The 19,727-nt window shown below is 45.1% G+C and overlaps 1 protein-coding gene across 2 annotated transcripts in view; it reads right to left on the bottom strand.

Moving 5' to 3' along the window:
• The window catches only part of ARMH3 (armadillo like helical domain containing 3), a 772,183-nt gene that overhangs the window by 408,248 nt on the left and 344,208 nt on the right, over window positions 1–19,727 (bottom strand). For both annotated transcript variants that reach the window (XM_085606447.1, XM_085606449.1), the window contains one exon: window positions 19,303–19,396. In XM_085606447.1, coding sequence (XP_085462573.1) covers window positions 19,303–19,396 — 94 coding nt within the window. The remainder of the gene's footprint in view (window positions 1–19,302; window positions 19,397–19,727) is intronic.

The raw sequence follows: 19,727 nt of genomic DNA, 5'->3' as shown, positions 1-19,727 counted from the left end.
TGGGGGCGGTGTGTCTCCTGTTTGGGAGTTAGCCCGCTTCCTTGTATTTGACACGACTAAAGAGTCTAGAGGGAGCTGAGCTTTGATGTACGCGGGATCCTGTGGGGCCGGTCTATATATTTTTTCTATTCGGGGAACCCTAGCTCTAACAGGGTCCTTAAAAACCTCAGTGGCGTGCTTTATCACTCCCTTAATCATGGGCAAGATCTGAACAGATTTTTGTGACTGCTCAAATGTGTCAAGGATAAAGTCCTCTTCAGGTGTATCTGTGTGCATGGTAACGCCATGGAACAGTGCCGCCCTGTTTATGAGTTGTCCAAACCCTAAATGGTCATCAGGATGGGAGGGTTTGGAAGGGTATGTAGTGGGATCAGGAAGGTCAGGTAAAGGGAAAGCCCAGTCGTTTAAGTGTGCCGTGTCCGGGAGTGTAAAAGGATCATGAGGATCAGTAGATCATCTGGGTCTCCCCCTCCCCCTAAGTCATCATCATCATCCTGTGGAGGTGGTGTATGTGAAGGAGATAGTAGAGGGGAAGGAGGTGGGGGCAGGGGGGGTGGGATGAGAGGTAATATAGGAGAGGAAGGACGAATGGGTGAGGTGGCAAAGTCCTTCTTCTTTACGGGAGCTGGAGGAGGTGTTGTGTCCAGCTTCCTTTTCTTGTATGGCACAGCTGTGACATGTCCGGTTTTTGGATTGATATAAATCCTTTTTTGCGTGGGATCCGGGCGAAAAAGTTCGTCATTGTCCGAGAGTGGCTTTGGTGCCGACTTTTTCGGTTCCGATCTGTGTTTTGGGAGATCGGTAGAGTCTTTGTGGACTTTGTTCGGTACCGAGGATGATTTTGGTGCCGAAGAACATTTAGGCGCCGAGGAACCTTTCGGTGCCGGTGGTGACTTCGGTGCCGAAGAACGTTTCGGTGCCGGTGGAGACTTCGGTGCCGAAGAACGTTTTGGTGCCGATGGAGATTTCGGCCTCGGAGCCTGCTTCGGTGCCGACAGGGGAGTCTTCGGTGCCGAAGGTAATGTGGGCACAGTAATATGAGGTGTACTCGAGCCCGAGCCACCTGCAGGCTTATATTTCTTCGGAGCCGGGCCCGAGGGCGGGGCCTCTGAACATGATTTTCGGTCGCGACTGGGGCCAGCTGGCAGACTCTTGACCAATGCCTTTTTTGGTGGGGTTGGGGTAGGGGCACTGGTACTCACACGCTGCCCCGGAGTGATGAGGTTATCAGAATCGTCAGTCTCGGATACGATTTGGAGGTCTTCAGAGTCGTCGTCAGGGACATCCTGGGCAAAGATGTCGTCTGGTTCTGGAGCCAGCCTCGAGTTCTTCGGTCCCGGATGGTTTTCTTCGAACGGAATGTGGTGCAGGCTGGACAGCTGGATTCGTTGTGTTCCGGCGAGAGGCACAGGTTACAGACCTCGTGGTGGTCACTGTGGGGGAACTTTGCTCCACATTGGGGGCATTTTTTAAATGGTGTCCTTTCCATGACCCACGTCCGGAACCGGTCCGAGTGTATTTCGACGTCGAGTTGTAAAATTTTCGAAGGTTGTTTGATTGTTAGAAGTTTTCAGCTGGAGCAGAAAAAAGTTAATCCGAACCCAATGGCGGAAAAAACCAATCTGAGGATGGAGTGGATGCCCATGCGCACTGTTGTCCAGAGGAGGAGTCACCTATCTCGTGACCAAAGGCTTCTTCCGAAGACAACAACAACCTGCAATCATCCGAGCCCAACACCAGATGGCGATCTTATCCTAAGTGTGTGATCTGCAGCTCATATGCCTCGAACACTTTGTTTTCCTTAAAGTGTTCGAGGGCAGAACCATCTTTTTTGCCAAATAGTCGAGACCTGTCAAAAGGCATATCCATAAAGGATGCCTGCAAGTTTTCAAAAAAGTCAGTGGATTTCAGCCATCCTTAATGGTTTGACTCCTCTGGGACTGCCAGCGAGATCTCACTAGCCATGTCCCAGAGGGAGTGCATGTAGCAGCCGAATAGGCAGACGCCATAGACCAAACTCAAAGCCTAGCTAATCGGAGAGTACATTAGCTTGCCAAATGCCTTTATCCTTTTCAACTCATTATCTGGAGGAGTCATGGGGAATGCATTAGGGTTCATTTTGCTGCATAGGAATATTCGGGTTGCCACCATGCACTATGGTGTTTTTCCCACCTGCCTGTTCACAGGTGGGCAAAAGTAGGCTTCATCCACATGCCCATAAAGGTGCCAATCAGGACTTCATTAAATGGAAGAAAAAGGCTCAGATGAGGCAGACCCAGGATGTAAAACATAAGGACGTTTATATTGACTTGAACAGAAGACCAGCTGTAGGTCCAGAAATTAAGCTGCATGTGTAATCACTATGGCAAACGAAGCACTCGCATTGGGGGGCGCAAAGGGCAAAAACAATCATTTATCAGAGGAAGTATCAAGCACACTGTCCTCCTGAATGTCCATATCTATACTGTTATCATCGTAATGTGGGAATACATCATTCCCATCAACATTATTAGGTGGTGGCAAACTCTGGTCAGAATCTGAGCCAAAAAGATGGTGGAGGATCAGAGGATAGCTCCATGGAAGATGGGGTGTTTTGTCTGAATTAGACCATAAGGGAACAATGAGCGCTGGAGTGGAGTCTTTAGCAGAGGTTGCAACACATTCAGTTCAGGGCCGGTCACCGGATTCTGTAGCATTTCAATCTCTGGAGCCAGCAACGTCTGGATTGGCATCAATGAAGAAGGAACCAGCGCAGGTCTTGCAGCCGGAATTGGAGTCTGCACCGGGATCGTGCAGAACCCCAAGTGGCTTCCAGGGGCTCAGAAGGCACCAAGAACACATACGCCAGAGGTAATCCGACCGTCGGTCCCTCAGGATTCTTGGGGCCCAAAGGCGTGCCAAAAAGAGACAGAAGAGTGTCCAAAAATACAGCCTCAACCTACTGTAGTGTCGTCAATGGCCTGTAAGAGTCGGGATCAGAGCAGTCCCAATTGTAGAATCGGCTCTTTGAACAGAAGCAAGATGGATTGGCACCTAGAAGGCCTTCTGACTTCTCTTTGGTTAAACATCATATGCTTGTTTGTCAACTTGGACTTTGACTTACCAGACGACTTTAACCGCAAAGAAGACCTGTCACGGGAAAGAGTCCACGTCCTTGATTTGCAGTGTGAGTGGGATCAGTGATATCTTTCAGTGTTTAGTGGCATACATCTTCACTTCACGATCCCAGAAAGCATTTGAGTGTATAATGACACATTCTTTGCATGACCTGGAGACATGCCCCAAGCCCAAAACACCAGAGGCAGACCTCGTACAGGTCTGTCACAGACATCTGTTTCTGACAGTCACAGCATTGTTTGAACCATGTAGTCTTTGTTTGGGACATAGATCCTTTGCACACGAAAGAAGAATTTGAAATAATTTGTCAACTGACGAAATGGGAGTAACGCCTTGCCTCTGCATTTGAAGTTGTGAAAAGGAAAGAACTCACTTCAATGTGCAGGGGTTGTGCTTATATGCAGCCCCACTCTCGCACTTCAGGGGTGGAACAAAGCCAACGCAGAGCCACACAGTGCCACCTAGCAGCATCTGGTATGGCTGTGAAAATCTTCAGATCCAGTCTAGTAACTGGGAAATATTCTTAAGGTTAAGAATCTGTGGTTAGAAGTATCCATAAGAAAATGTTGGTGTTGTTATAGTGACCACAATAAAGAAAAGGGAGTTGGAGGATAGGAAGGTAGGTTTTTGCCTCCTGTTACAATATATCTATCAAAAAGGATCCAAAGGGATCCTAATAAAGCCTACCTAAAATTATGTACTCTACAATTAGTAGAGTCCTATACTACAAAAAAACCCTTGTTTTTCTAGAGTCTCCTCACTCACCTAGGGTTTCCCCAGGGTGACATGCTTCCTCCCAGGCATCTACTGTCTGGGGCGTGCTACAACTTGGCGGAATACGCAGGAGCACTTTTTTATTTTATACTATGTGTAGTGATGTGCTGTGTGGAGTGAAAAAGTGAAATTAATCAATAAAAATTACCTGGATAGTGAGCCCTAATTTTATTCTGCTCCTATCCGGTAAGTGTATATTAAAATGGGGCTAGTAATAGAGAACAGTAACCATTATGTGAAGCTGTCCCTATTTACTTGGTCGACATGTTTCGTGGTTACCCCAACCACTTCATCAGGACCACACAAGGACCAGCCCTGTGTGTACCACTCCGTGCCTTTACAAACAATCAGATAGATTTATACTATTTGCAACCGATTTGGTTTGCTAAATACATACGATTCCCATGTTACAACGATTTCTTAGATGCATAGGGTCGAAGTTTTTTTATGGAGATGTAATTCTACTCCATGGTGTTGCTGGGGCAGGGAGGCTCTAGATATTTGTCTAGATAGGACCATCAGCCATTAAATCTAGTAGCTCCCAGGAACATGAATATGCGGTGTGGTACACACAGGGCTGGTCCTTGTGTGGTCCTGATGAAGTGGTTGGGGTAACCACGAAACATGTCGACCAAGTAAATAGGGACAGCTTCACATAATGGTTACTGTTCTCTATTACTATGCCAAAATGTCTAAAGTCGAAAATGCCTGAATTTCTAAAGAAAGCCAATTGACTAGCTCTCTCCAAATCACAAGCAGTCTCTAAATGACAGAACATCTACATATCCTTAATGTTTTACACAAAGAAAGCACACAAGTTTAAAGCATGACATTACGTAAAACAAATGGTACTAAAATGTTGCTTGCATAGTAAACCAATCAGACTGTTAATTTCCAAAACACCTACTAGCAATTTGTTTTCATTGGACAGATACATGAGAAATGCAACTTAATACAATGGACTGTCCTGCACATTCATAGCAATGAACATAGCCACAGAGGTTTAGCACATTAACCTTCAAACTAATTAAACACATCTCCTCACTAAGGAAGCTAGAGAAATGATACTTTTGCATATGCAGAGGATAGACCATGGCTGTAGCTGAATTCAGATCATTTCCTGAAAAGCTACTGAAAATAAATACTCATGCACAACTTTTAAACACGTACTTTCAGTAACGCAACCTAGTTATCCTAACTGAACCAAACCTATACTGAGAATTATTTATCTAATGGAAAACTCCTTTACCACATATCAGCGTAGATGGTTTCATTATGTAGTGATCCGAGCATGAAGATGGAGTAAGAGGTACACTTTGCTTCTCTGCAGGTGTGAAAAAGGAGGTACCTTTATTGTTCATATATTGACACTGTGTCACTCTGACCTGTTGTAGGTAGATCAATGTAGCAATGAGCCATATTGAGAAGAACAGTGGCATACCAAATTTGCACATATGACAGGCTGGCTTATTGTATATTTAACTCCGCACTAGTAGTAGCATAAACTATTGATGGACTCTAACTGGCACAGAAACGCTTTTGGGCATTTATCTCAGCACAAATGCATATGATTTTTTATGGGCATAATGCATCAGCTATGCATTCTACGTGTTGTGGCACAAATATGCACACACTCTCCATCCACAGAGTTATGAGTATCTCACACATAGTCTCTGTTGCGGAACTTACATGAATTATCTTGTTTGTTTTATTTTTCATGGTGGAGGGAGTGAAGAACACTCTCTTACTCCCAAACCTGCCTGGAGTAGATCAGTCTTGGTCACTATGCACAATCCTTTAATTAGGCAGGTACTATCCGGTTCTGAGTACCTTCCCTTTAATTTGAAAGGGAGAGTAAATGTACTTCTCAGCACTGTTACAGTACATTTAATGGGAGAATACCAGCACGTCTTGGAAGAAAACGGGTAGTCTAGTGAGTGCGTGCACTTCTTTATTTCCATTTAAAGCACAGACCAAGCATGTTGCATTGGTGCAGAGTAAGGCTGGTTTGCACATATTTGCCAAGGCTGAATCTCCTTCTCAAACTGCGTTTGAACTGAAACTGTCATGCATCTATTACTGAGTACAAGTGGAGATCTTTGATTGGGGAGTTTGAGAGATGGTCCTCCTCTTCTTGCCCTTGCTACCTCAGAGGCATGAATGGCCACTGGGAAAGAAACCAGAGCCCAGGAGCGAGCGCCATTCTTCACAGGAGCCTAAGGCAAACTTATAATGTTATGTCCTGCACCACAAACAGTAGTGGCCCTGGTAAGATGATGAAGAAATGTCAAGTAGGAGGGGTGTGGAGCCCACACCTACACAGTGCCTGTCTGAGTAAGCATCTTGCCACATTGAAGTTGGAAGAGTTCCTTTGCATAGTTGTGAGGCAGATGGGCAAGGATAGGATCACTGAGATATCAACTGGGCTGGAATTCCAGAAGTAGCTCTTCTTTTAAAGATGAAGCACTACAAAGACCTCTTGTATAGAGGGGTCTTGCACACAGGTTGCCGACCCCAATGCATTTAATGCATCATGTGACAAACTGCGCAGTGGTGGAAGAAATGCTTGCATTACTCTCGACCACTAGCAGTCACTTGGGCCACATTTATGTCCATAGGTTGTCGTCTAGTGTACCATTCTAGACCGACTAGCTATATGCAAATAATACTTGAGTGAATGCTGCCCAGACTGACTGCCAATGGCTGAGATTAATTTGGGCATTCCATCCATCACTTTGTGTTTTTTGTGATAATAAATCATGGAGTACACGGTGTCAAAGAGATCCTGCATGAATTGCAAAGAACTAAGCAAAATATAGAAATAAACAACCAGTGGGATATCCTTTGCTCAAGACTGAAATACAGAGTTCGGAATTCAGAGTAGGGGCTTAATAAATGAGTTACTACAGTTGAGACGGAGCATGAGTGGCCTCACTCAGCATGATATTACTATTGTTTACTTGCTGTATCATTAGTCTAAATTGGTAGTCTTGCTCAATGCCACAAGAGGCAGCAAGATAAAGATCTTGAGTGATACCACCAGCTGGAGAAAGACCGGACATGGAAAAACAACCCAGTCTTTTCTCTCTTCAGAGGTACTTTCGGAAACTATACACAAACTGCTGAAGTGCTAAAGATGATGAGGCTCCCAAAGCAGAGGCCTTGAAGGCAGGTGGTTGGGTCGGGTACAGACATTTCTGACCTGTGAAACACACAGAGAACAAAATAGTGACACTGTCAGCAACTTGGAAAAAAAACGTGTGAGTGGCAATAGATTAGCACTTTTTCTCGACTTTTGCCAGGTCACCCAGGAACAGAAGTTATACCTTTATTAGATTAAAAAGAAGCAGACACCTCTAAAACTCAAGGCACACCCTGTTACATAGCAAGAAGTCCACCCTGTTGCCCAGCCAGATATTGCAGTAGGATTGGGTCTCCTTGCCTGAAATAGCCATGGGTTTCTTAGCCTCTGTATAGAGACAAGAACAGATAATTGATGCAGGTCAATCTGACTGACCTTTCAAATCGATACTTGCAGGTTAGACGAGGCCTCTTGTATAATTTGTGCCATGGCTTTGCAACTGGTGGGAAGCTTGTAAAGGGAATTTTAGAGAAATGTATTTTGTTGAAGTTTCCGTAAATATTTAAGATTAACTGAGGCATTACCTCTGCCTGTCCCACTTGGGGCTGAGGTATTTCTGTACATTTGTAAACTAATAAGGGGAAATGGAGAAACTTGATTAGAATATTTGGTTGTTATTTGATCATTTGTATTGTGACTCAAAGTTGAAATAATCAATAAATATACATTTTTTGAAAAGGTCCTTAAATGCTCATACCAACAATCTATTGCTCACGATAATACAATGAACATACAACAGGTGTTTGGGGTGAGAAATGTTTTCACACTGAGAAGCCCACTTTTGCAGCCAAAAAGTAGATTTGCAAGTACTCACAAACGCCCACACGCCAGCCTCTGATACAGCCAAAGAGGAGCAGTTAAGACACAAATTCAGAACGATAACACACACGTATCATCATACCACCTTAAGAAATCACAAGGAGGCACTGCTTTCTGAGTACAAACTGCCAAGCTCTGGATTGCACTACCAGCCAGAATAGGAAGCACCCAGGAACATATACACTTCCAAAGACAGGTGAAAAGGTGGCTATTTCCTAGATACCAGCACCACTCACATCCCGGCAGCAAAGCCCAGAAAACAGTCGTACCCTAAAGCGCAATTTTCAACTTACAACCCACAAATTGCAAACAACTCAACCAGCAAACTGCTTTTGTTATGCAGGTAAGCAAAAAAAGGGATGACCCATTATGTGCCATGGCATTGTATACTTATGCATATACTTATGTACTTCCATAAATACCAGTTATGGCCCACAATAACACTAAACCCATAATACGCAGTGGTCAGCAACAAATTGTAACTTATGCCTCTTAAATTCACATAAGACATATCTGCTATGAGGGTTGTCCAATACCAGCACTGTACAGCCAAAAAAGCAAACATCACCAAATGAACAGGCATGGAATAACTGAAGAGATATGTCATACACTACTGAACAATTTGGAGGACCTTAACATAGTCCATTTACCGTAGGACTCAAATATCTAGACAATCTGACCGCTTCTTTACATCTTGCAAATACACTCATATATGGAATGATAATGCAAATGTCCATCCAAACAGATCTCCCCACTTCGCTCTCCCTCCAACCATGCCTGCTCAGGACCACAACTATACATAAAATCTCAGATTGGACAATTCAGGACAGTAACCAGCTAAGCAGACAGACTATCTCATATGAAATACCATAAAGGGACCTGCAGAGCTGTTCAAATGCACCAACGTACTCAATACCAAATTGTATTGTAATTGCATTTATATAGCGCTTACTACCCCTGACGAGGCGTCAAAGCGCTTTTTCGTCGAGTAGCACGCTACTCCGGAACCCATAAAGGATTAGTGTTGAATTAGTATAGTGAAATATGAAAGCAATTTGAGTGGTGGGTAGGTTAGTCAGTTATTTGGATTCATAAGGATAACGGAGGGATAGAAGAGGGAAAAAGGTTTGCATTTATATAGCACTTGCTACCCTTGATGGGGTGTTAAAGCGCTTTTTTGGCGAGTAGCACGCTACTCCAGAACCCATGAAGGATTAGGGGTGAATATAACTCTCTGTCTGTCTCTTACACTTCATCATCCAACACACAGCTACGCACTGCGCTCCAATACACGATAACCTCACTTCGGTGGTCTTCTTGCACGAAATGGAAACACTTCCCACATAGGAAAACAAAAACATCTTTCCAACTACTCACCCTACATGCTGAAGCATGCTACTCATGTAGGCAAGCACTTCAGCGACTACGGTATTAAGCACTATATAAATGCTGTAATACAATACAAAAATATAATACTGCAGGAGAAGCTTTAGTTAGCAGAAGCATGGAAAAGAAGCAAATAAGCTGCACTTAAAAAACATTGACAGGTGACATGTTTATGAGTAAAGGTTCATAGAAAATAGAGAAAAGAATCCATCAGTGAGATGGGGAAATAGGCACCAATAATATGGGATGGATCGGAAATCAGGCTAAGCATTCCCTTTGAAGGCAGGTCTATCTATCTTTGATTTTCATATTGAACACCACAGGGAGAGACAGAAAGATCTGCCACAAAAGGATACAAATAAAGGTGGCTCTATTTCTCATAGTCCTTAAGTTTTTTTTTCATTTTTTCATTATCAACTTCACAGCATTCCTACAACTTAGTGGAGGAAATAAAATATGCTCCTATCTTTATTTAAAAATCAGAGTTGTCTCCTTCAGCACATTTGCATTTATATGCCTAGTGTAAAACGTCCTCATCCCTTTCACAGCTTCATTCCTATGGCAGTTCAGTTCAACCTAAAAAACAGGAGCTGGTTGGTGGTTGTTTTCTGGCTGATGGTGTAAAGCTTTCACAAATGGAAAAAGCCTATGGACTAAGAGTAACCCAGCCACCTTTCCTGCTAATCCACTGCCTTGAGAAGCAGCATTTAGCAACGACTTCTCCTGTACAGTCGTCTTCTCGCAGCAATCCACCCACTACTGTAAGTCTGTCTATTAAGAAAACAGTTCTCAGTGGCTGTCCTTCCCTCAGGACATGTGTACTCAATGGCCAAAAGTAGCAGGGATGCCACATCTCTCTCAGCTCTCTGTGGATCTGGCTGCAAGTTTTGCCTCCATGATGTCCTTGATCCTTTTTCCGAGCTGATTCCTGGATGATCTGAGCACCAAGTTGAAGACCAGAGTGTCACTAAGCAGCTCTCTTCCTTGGGGAGGATGCCTTGCTACCCCACTGGCAGGAAGGGTGTTCGGTAATGCACTTGGTAGCAAAGGCCCTCTACTTATCTCAAAATCTTTCTTCCTTGCAATAAAATCAACATGTCTTGCAGGGTCAGAGCACTGTCACGTAGCATGCAAGAGAGATGATTCGGGAGGGATCTCATACCTTTTACAGGACAAAGAGTGGTGGCATGCACTGGCTAACTATTGCCCCTAATCATGGAATGCAGTGGGTACGTGGGTCTGATGCTGCAAATGGCCAGCAGTTTAAGCTGATGTGCTGCAGCATGAGCTACATAATAAGGAAGGAGGAGCTGTAGTGGGTGATAAAACAAAAATATAGACAAAAAAGATCAAAAAGTAGGCAAGATATTCATTGAGTGTGGGAGTAGTAGTTCCCAAATCCACACCGATGAGAGAAAAAATATGGAAAATGGTGAGGAAGTGCATACGTGCAAGAAGTAGGCACTGCGTTTATGACATATGCCTGTGCATGCGGTGCCAGTGAGGAAAGTTCTTAATTCTAAAGTAAGACAGAAGCAGTTTCTTGTTCCACCACCGGTTGGGAACAGGAAAGAGGTAGATGTAAAAGTAGATGGTTGTCTGCTGCAATCTGGACCAGTTTGGACAAGGTTGTGGACTTTCAAAGTATGCAGTTACTTTGTGGAATGAGACATCCACCTGGGCTTTCGCTGTTATAGGCAAGTCAACAGCAAGCACTTCAATCATAATCCAGGCCCGAAACTTCGTAGGGTGGAATTAAAAACAAAGCAGACCAAAAGACAAGAATCTAATTATTAGACGAATAGGAGCAGGAAAAGAAGCTATTGGTGCTTCCCTCATCGAAGCAGGTTGGGGAAAATTAGAAATTATGAGGTTACCATGAAGGCAGCATTGTGCTGCAGGGATTTGGGAAGATTTTAGAGTACATTACACACATTCGCTCAAGTCATGTCACAATGGGGGAGAACATGGTGCCTTCGGAGGCATCTATGTCCCACGCCTAATGCGTAGGCGAGGCCGAGACCCGCAATTCGCGATCCTGTTCGCCAGAGTGTGTGCCCAGTGAAAACTACTCACCTCTTCTGCACGGGGGCCATGGTTTCCTTCTCTCTGTGGGTGATGTGCATTGGAGCACTCGCTGGCCTGCCGCGTTGGGCTGCTGCCACCCTGGAGTTGAGGAGGGGCTGCAGAGCAGCGGCTCGCAGGCTCCTCTGAGCCGATACCGGCAGAGGCTACACTGGACGACTTCCTTCTACCCTGGAGAAGGCAGCCAATACGAAGTAGATTAGTGAGCTTCTGCTTCCTGAGGGCAGTAAGCTCTCGCCATCCCCCTCGCAGCTGCTGGGACAACAACTGGAGCAGGTGCAGGAAGCCCTCCCAGCACAGCTCTTATCAGCACAGCGTCCATAATTGAGGGCGGTAAGCTCGCGTCACTTTCCTCGCAGCCGCAGCAACAACAACCGGAGCAGGTACTGTGGGGTCAGGTGGGGGGGGTCCTTCCTAGCACAGCTCTTGTTAACACAGTACTGACAACGAAAGGTGTAAGGAGAGGCAAGAAACGCGATGGAGCAGCGCCGGGGCTGGCAAGGGTGAAATCAGATGGGAAAAATACCAAGCACTACCCCGGTCACGGTTGCTGATACTAGCTGCTCAACCTTCCAGCGCTGTGAGGTCAAGGGCAGGAGCATAAAAGTAGGTAGAGCTAAAAGCAATCCTTTGGACTTGAAAATAAGGATCACCCCTTCTCTGCGGTCATATTTTAAAGTTCAACCACTGGTGCTGGATGTGGTTAAACAGGGGGAGGCCCTCAGAAAGAGCTGCGCTGTTGGGCAGTTGGAGTTAAGGCCCTTTTCGGAGAGAATGGAGTTGGCTGGCAGCCCTCTCCTTACTACATTAACTTTACCTGTAACTTTACCTCTAACTCCTGGACCTGTTCCAACCATGGGTTTGGATAAAGGCAGCAACCTTTCGGGAGGGGTAACCCTAGCTTGTCAAAGTATGGCGGCCAGCGGTAGTACAGAGGTGGATAAAGTCTCCGAGGACCATGAAATTGGGGGGTCCCCAGTGGCATCTCTCGAGGCTCTGTTTTCCACCCTTTCAGTAGTTATCAGGAAGGGTTTTTCAGTCTCTGAGGCGAATCAGGGGAAGATTAGGCTCTTCTGCGAGTCGCTGGCGAAGAAAATTGACCTCCTAAATTCCAGGACAGTGGTTTTGGAGAATTCAGTGTGAGAACTGAGAGATGACTTGGGAGCGGCCAAAGCCAATATAACATCGCTCAAGAGGGAAGAGGTGGTGCTTCGGGACAGGCTCAAGATGTTAGAAAATAACTCCCGGAGAAAACTCGCATTTTCTGAATGTTCCGGAGGGGAGGGAGGGCAAAGATCTCAAGTCCTTCATTGTTACACTGATAAACGAATCAGTACAAATTGAGGAGTCCGAGTAGGACTTGAAGAAAGATATACAGAAGGTTCATAGGGACCCATTCAGGAAACATCCCAACCAGACAAAACCAAGGAAGATTCTTATAAATTTCCTCACTTTGTCCTTGAAAGAAAAGATCCTCAACAAGGCCTTAAAACAGAAATCTTTGAAAGCCAGAGACTTCTCTCAAGAAATATGCTCTGATCTGGCCCGAGTCACCCTGGACAGGCAATGGGAGCAGGGCAGGAAGTTGGATGACTTCAAGAAGCTTGGCGCGGTTGCCCTGCTTGAATTCCTGCAACTTTGAAAATCATGCATAATAAAAAGATGTACAACATCAAATCAGTGCAAGAGGCAGACGACCTTTTAGATAGTCTCGGAAAAGTTGTGAAATAATTGATTACTTAGTATTCACACAGGACACTTGCTCCAGGGTCCCCTGGGGTGGAACTAATCATAGGGTTTGAGCTGCATGAGCTATTAGACATTAGAGAGATAAGCAGAAAACATAGGTTTATATATTCACACTGGATTACACCCGGAGAAGCGTAGGTTAGGAAATGGGAGGCGGGGTTCTAGTTATCGCCTTGTCTAGTATTCGTTTATAAAGGGACAGGGTAGGTCGCACCGGGGGCAGAAACTGGACTACAGCAGTCCAGGTAAATGGGGGCAGGGTTCTCTGGGGAGGTGTTGAGGGGGGGGCGAGGGGGCGATGAACGGGGTGGGGAAAATTGGGTTAAAAAATAAAAAATGTCCTCATTCACCTTTTAGTTTGGCCTTGTCACGTTTGGTCTGGAATTGGTTTTCTCAGAGACTCAGTCGACCTATGGTTCAGGTGCTTAAACCTCCATGAGTAAGAGCCAGTTTTTGTCCTGGAACGTTAATGGCCTGCGGGCAAAAACCAGGAGGGCCAACATTTTCCAGTATTTTAAAGATTCTCCCGAGCAGGTCATTATCCTCCAGGAAACCCATCTTTTAAGAGAAGAGATGTCTGCAATATTTAAACATTTTAAGTGGGTGGAACATTTGATAAGCTCTAATCAGAGTGCTAACATCAGGGGTGTTGCTATTCTGATTAAAAGGCAAGTAAACGCTCGCATCCTAGATTCTAATGTCGACCCAAGTGGCAGGTGGGTTATTGCGAAAGTGACCATTCTAGGTTCCTTGTTCACTTTGGTGGGTTATTATGGCCCAAACCAGGATGATCCCTCCAGTCTGAAAGCCATCTTTTCAAATCTTCTGGAATTTCCAGACCCTGTTATCATGGCTGGGGATTTTAATATAGTCTTTAACCCAAAGTTGGACAACTCCCCCAGTAGTAGAGCTAGTGTGCCATCTAGGTCTCATATGTACCTTCAATCGATGAGGACGCAGACCGGAGGGACAGGTCAGGTTTCCAGGCAGGAGTCTCATTCTATAACAGCAAAAACTGAACATAAGTCAAGAATTGATTATATTCTGGTCAGCTACAACCTTAGGGGTAAAGTTAAGAACATTGGTTATTTGATTCCCCATTTGTTAGATCATGCTGGTGTGTGGATGGATCTGGTTCTAGCAGAAAAAGCACAATCGAGGGTTTGGACGTTTGATCGATCTTTACTCCTTGATGAATCCGAGATTAAGTATTTGTTTTGAGAAAAAGTGTTTTCTGAATACGAATCTTGGTTCGGCAGGGACTTCGGTAGTAAGGGATGCGTTGAAGGCTTTCCTAAGGGGTATGGTCACGAGCAGGGTATGTTATAAAAACAGACATTATAGGGAGGAGGTGGCTCACATGGAGACGGAGATGAAGGCAGTAGAGCTGAGCTTGAATACAGACACTGACCCTGAAAGGCATCTAGAAAATCTTGCTAAACTTGGTAACTTAAAGGACCAGTTGGACACTATCATCCAGGCGAGGATTACAAGTAGGTGGGAGGCAAGCAAGCTCGCCCACTTTGAGTATGGAGAGGGGGCCGGTTAGCTTCTGGCATGGAAGGTTAAGTCAGATAGAATGCGAAACCTGATAAAACAAATCGTTATTGAGGATAGGACCACTGTGTTTTCCACAGAAAAAGAGATTGGGGGTGCTTTTTTCGCTTTTTTCAGGAGCTATATGATGAGGACAGTGCAGTGGACAAGAACACAGCTATGGAGTGGCTGCGGGGGAGCAAGCTCACCCCCCTGAACTCCTGTCAGCAAGAAGACCTGGAGCTAAATATATCTCAGCAAGAGGTTAGGAAGGCCATCTTTGCTTGTAAGGGAGGAAAAGCTGCAGGGCCCGATGGGCTCCCAGCTGAACTTTATAGATCTTTGGCGGAGGCAATAATCCTGACTTTGACAGTGCTCTTCAATGACATACTATCTGAGGGCGCTAGGCTACCGGATTCATGGGGAGAAGCCACTATTTCATTGATCCTGAAAGCTGGGAAAAACCCGGCGAATTGTGGGTCTTACAGACCCTTTTCGCTGCTGATTGCAGATTACAAAATCTTTGCTAGGATCCTGGCAGATAGGCTGGGTGCAGTGGCGGGAGATATGCTCCATCCCGATCAAAAGGGTTTTGTGAAAGGCAGGAACCTAGCGGACCTTATTTATGATTTTGTTGGTGCAATAGACCTGGCTACTACTTTTTCACTTCTTCTTGCAGAAATGACATTAGACGCTACCAAGGCCTTTGATAGGGTCAACTAGGCATATCTCTCGGCAGTCATGGGAAAATTGAATTTTGGTGAAAAATGTTGCCGAGTCATTCAGCTTATTTATCGGGATCCTTCGGCGAGACTCCTGGTAAATGGCAAACTGACATATCCTTTCAAGACTACCAGGGGTACGAGATAGGGCTGCCCCCTCTCCCTGCTCCTCTTTGATTTATATATTGAGCCCTTTGCCCAGCATTTAAGAGAAGAGCCTGGTATTTTACCATTCAAGTATGGGGCTTGGGAGAGGAAGGTAGCCCTGTATGCCAATGATGTCTTGATTCTTTCTACCGATTTAGAGAAGTCTTTTCCCCAGGTCATCAGGTTAGCACAGGACTTTGGGCAGGTATCCGGCTACGCGGTCAATGCGGAGAAAACAGAGATCATGTCTTGGAACCTGCTGGAGTGTCAGCACCAGACCAAGAATGACATGAGGTACTCGGGGATCAGAATTGTTCAGGACATAGATAAGATCTCAGAGACTAACTTGGCAAATGTTGCCAGGGAATGCCAGAAATTAATGAAATCATGGGCCCCTCTCCCATTGACCATTCCGGGGAGGATCAATCTGATTAAGATGGTAGTATTACCAAAAATTACCTTCTTTTCCAATACTATTATGTTACATTTTGAAAAGTCGGCGATAGATAAGCTTCAGCAAACAATTAATTCATTTGTTTGGGCTTACAGGGACACGCGGATCGCCTAGAAGAAGCTGAGGTGTAGGAGGGACTAGCACTCTCTGACCTGCAGTACTATGCATGGGCATTTCAGTTGTCGCACTCGAGAATGATCCTGAAAACTCCAGATCAGACACGGGTGGGGGCCATGTTCTCCCCTATGTTAAAAGGTGTGGGTTTGTCACAGGAGGGATTTCTTTTTAAATATGGAGAACAGAAGTTCTTCAAAAGATCAGCTTAAAAGTCATGCTGGGGATGGCTCGAACATGGGCTAGGATTAAACAGTGTACCGGTCTTTACTATTTTTCAAGTCTGGCCCCCCTGTGGGACTCCCAGGGGTTCCAGAGTGCTTGAAGGACAGACTAGCCATTCCATTTAGAACAGCGGGATCGAAGGTGTGGGGAGATTTGGCGCCTTACGGCTCACTTATATCGTGGTTATCAATACACAACAGGTTAGAAGAGGGCATGGCCAGGTTTAAATATTTACAGCTGCAGAGTTGGGCCCAAAATTTTAAAAATCCCATAGACATAGAAACACCCTTGAGGAGCAGCTAGTGGTAAGACCGGCGGGGAAGAGAGAGGTTTCTTTCCTATACTGGTCCATAGAGGAAGCTATTGATGGAGATTTTAAATTAGCTGAAGAACTGTGGGGGGTCTCCATGCCAGACAAACAGTGGGAAGACCTGTGGCAAACTTCCTTTAATACCCTGTTTGCCGTTGTGAAACCAGCCTGCCTGAAGAGAAACCATTTGTTCAAAACCCATAGGGCCTATCTATCTCCGTTAAGGCTGTCCAAAATATCGAAGGGACCTCCAGTCAGCTGTAAGAAATGGGATTTCAAAAGTGCCTCTGACATTCACATGTTTAAAGAATGCCCTAACAGCATTTTGTGAAAAGTAGGCACAACCATTGCTGACATTTTGGGATTCCCAGTTCAAATCACTCTTGCTTTGATAGTTTTTGGTACATCTAGTGAGAGAACGGGCCCTGCTAGGGGCTTCCTTTTCTATGCGATCTTGCTAGCTAGGAGGGAAATCTGCAAGCGATGGGTAGAAGTCGCACCTCCTACACAAACTGAATGGTTGTCCTCGCTCTTCAAAACATCAAGGACAGATTTGGGCAGATCGCAGAACAGTAAGAAGAAAGCAATATGGGATGTTCTAGTACCATGGTCTAAGGTTTAGTTTTGGGGATTATAATTTAGGGTTTTGAGTTGTCACGTTTAAATATAATTTGGATCCTATGATTAGGCCTCTTTGAAACTCCTTGACTGTGTTGGGGCTCCTTCCCCCCCCCCCTAAGTTTTTCATCCCTGCACAGGCCAACATTAACAGTCACCGGCTATACTTAAACCGGAGGAGAGTGTGACCACCCCCTTCCAACATAGGGCCACTAACATTTTAGGACTGTTGTGTACCGCTAGGCGGGGCACGTCCTCCTGGTCCCTTTCCGATAGCCTACGTCTCCTTAAAACCGAGTAACGGTAACAACACCTTATCTCGTCAACTGGTGTCTGAGGCAAATGAGGGTTAAAAAAAAACCCCAAAAAAAACACATTCGTTCAAGTCTTTTTCAGCATACAACTTGAAATAACTGTGGTAAAAATCTGAGGTGTGAAGGGAAAAGAATGAAGTCCTTCACAAAAATAGCAGACCCACTAAATAATGCTTTCTCTAATCTAATTTTCTCGTGCTTCTCCCTATGGTCTTTAGAAGCTCCATAACACTGCTAGAGGGATTTCATGCACTGCTATTGTAGGTTTTCTGTGTAATCCTGGGGGGAATCAATGATAGTGAATGAATGATGTAAGATTGTAGGACATTAAGATGCATATCATCCATACAGCAATAAAAAAGATTTGACACAAATTAAAAAAACATTCCAAATGAGGGATACTTGCCTTCATAATAAATCCATGAATTATCATAAATAACATAATAACTGAAGTACTGGCTTCGTCGCTGTTGCAGTGGCAGTCTGTGCATCCAAGTTATTGGAAGATCGGGACCCGCCATGGAGTTTGGAAAGGAAAGACAGCAGTCATGAGGTTACCCAACCCCATGTTGGGCGAATATGCATTGTCATCGTTGCCCCTGCCAGACACAATCCCTGAATTCTGAGGCTGAGGCGGTTGGGGGGACCTAAGGAGGCGTGATGTTCCTTTACCCAACGGGAAATTGGCTTCAAAACGAACTGTCCTGCCATTCCGCTTATCCACCAGGCGTAACACCCCTTACGCATTACCTACCTGGATTTCACCATGCATTCTGGGAGTTGCAGTTCATCAACACCACCCGAACTGACAACAGGTGAGCGTTTCATCACAGGGGGCGGAGCGGGCCCTCAGCCAATAAGAGGGCAGCAGGACTCAGGCTCGTGAAGTGGAAGCCTCCTGAACATTATGGCGCTGACGAAGGCTGATGTGCAGCCGAAATGCATTCGCCCCTGAAAGGAATAAAGCTGCTTCCTTACTGTTCCCCGGGTGGTGTCTACTCATTCGCAAGAAGGAGGTTCGTGTATTTAGTTCCCGTGTGTGCCAGAAACACGGTTTTAGAGACCCCCGCCTCACCAGTTGGCCCGGTAATTACTGGCTTCGTCGCTGTTGCAGTGGCAGTCTGTGCATCCAAGTTATTGGAAGATCGGGACCCGCCATGGAGTTTGGAGAGGAAAGACAGCAGTCATGAGGTTACCCAACCCCATGTTGGGCGACGTGCATTGTCATCGTTGCCCCTGCCAGACACAATCCCTGAATTCTGAGGCTGAGGCGGTTGGGGGACCTAAGGAGGCGTGATGTTCCTTTACCCAACGGGAAATTGGCTTCAAAACGAACTGTCCTGCCATTCCGCTTATCCACCAGGCGTAACACCCCTTACGCATTACCTACCTGGATTTCACCATGCATTCTGGGAGTTGCAGTTCATCAACACCACCCGAACTGACAACAGGTGAGCGTTTCATCACAGGGGGCGGAGCGGGCCCTCAGCCAATAAGAGGGCAGCAGGACTCAGGCTCGTGAAGTGGAAGCCTCCTGAACATTATGGCGCTGACGAAGGCTGATGTGCAGCCGAAATGCATTCGCCCCTGAAAGGAATAAAGCTGCTTCCTTACTGTTCCCCGGGTGGTGTCTACTCATTCGCAAGAAGGAGGTTCGTGTAAATAACTGAAGTATATGCACAGCTATCATGAAAATATACCTTAAAGTATGGATCAAACAACATTTGTTCCCAGTCCTAAATGTACAATTATCATTAATGAGACTCAGAAGAGGTTGCAAGAACTCTTACCATCTGAAGAAGGAGGCGTTGTTCCAAGAGGGGTGGTTGGTGTTGTAGGAAGTGGACTCACTGGCACCGTCATCAATCCCATTTCTGGGTGGCTCTAAAGACAAATAAACAATCCCAAACAAAGTCTCCTTAGTGCAAATACATATATATATATATATATATATATATATATATATATATATATATATATATATATATACACATATATATACACACACGCAAAATTAAACACTAGTCAAAAAGGTACATAAACATTAATTAAACTGTAAAATGGGTGACATATTTGTCATATACTGTCTGCCTTCTATTTATGCTGATTGTGTGATGTTCTTCCATAAATCAGACTAGCGGCAAGTTTTTGTTTGCTGTGGAATTTGCCTAGTGTGTAATCTGGCTAAAAGAACATATTAACCACTTTGATATTG

This window comes from Triturus cristatus, chromosome 1_2 (genome assembly GCF_964204655.1).
Source record: "Triturus cristatus chromosome 1_2, aTriCri1.1, whole genome shotgun sequence".
NCBI lineage: Eukaryota > Metazoa > Chordata > Amphibia > Caudata > Salamandridae > Triturus > Triturus cristatus.
Note: the sequence above shows the minus strand (reverse complement) of the source record. Positions and strands in the feature narration are given on the sequence as shown.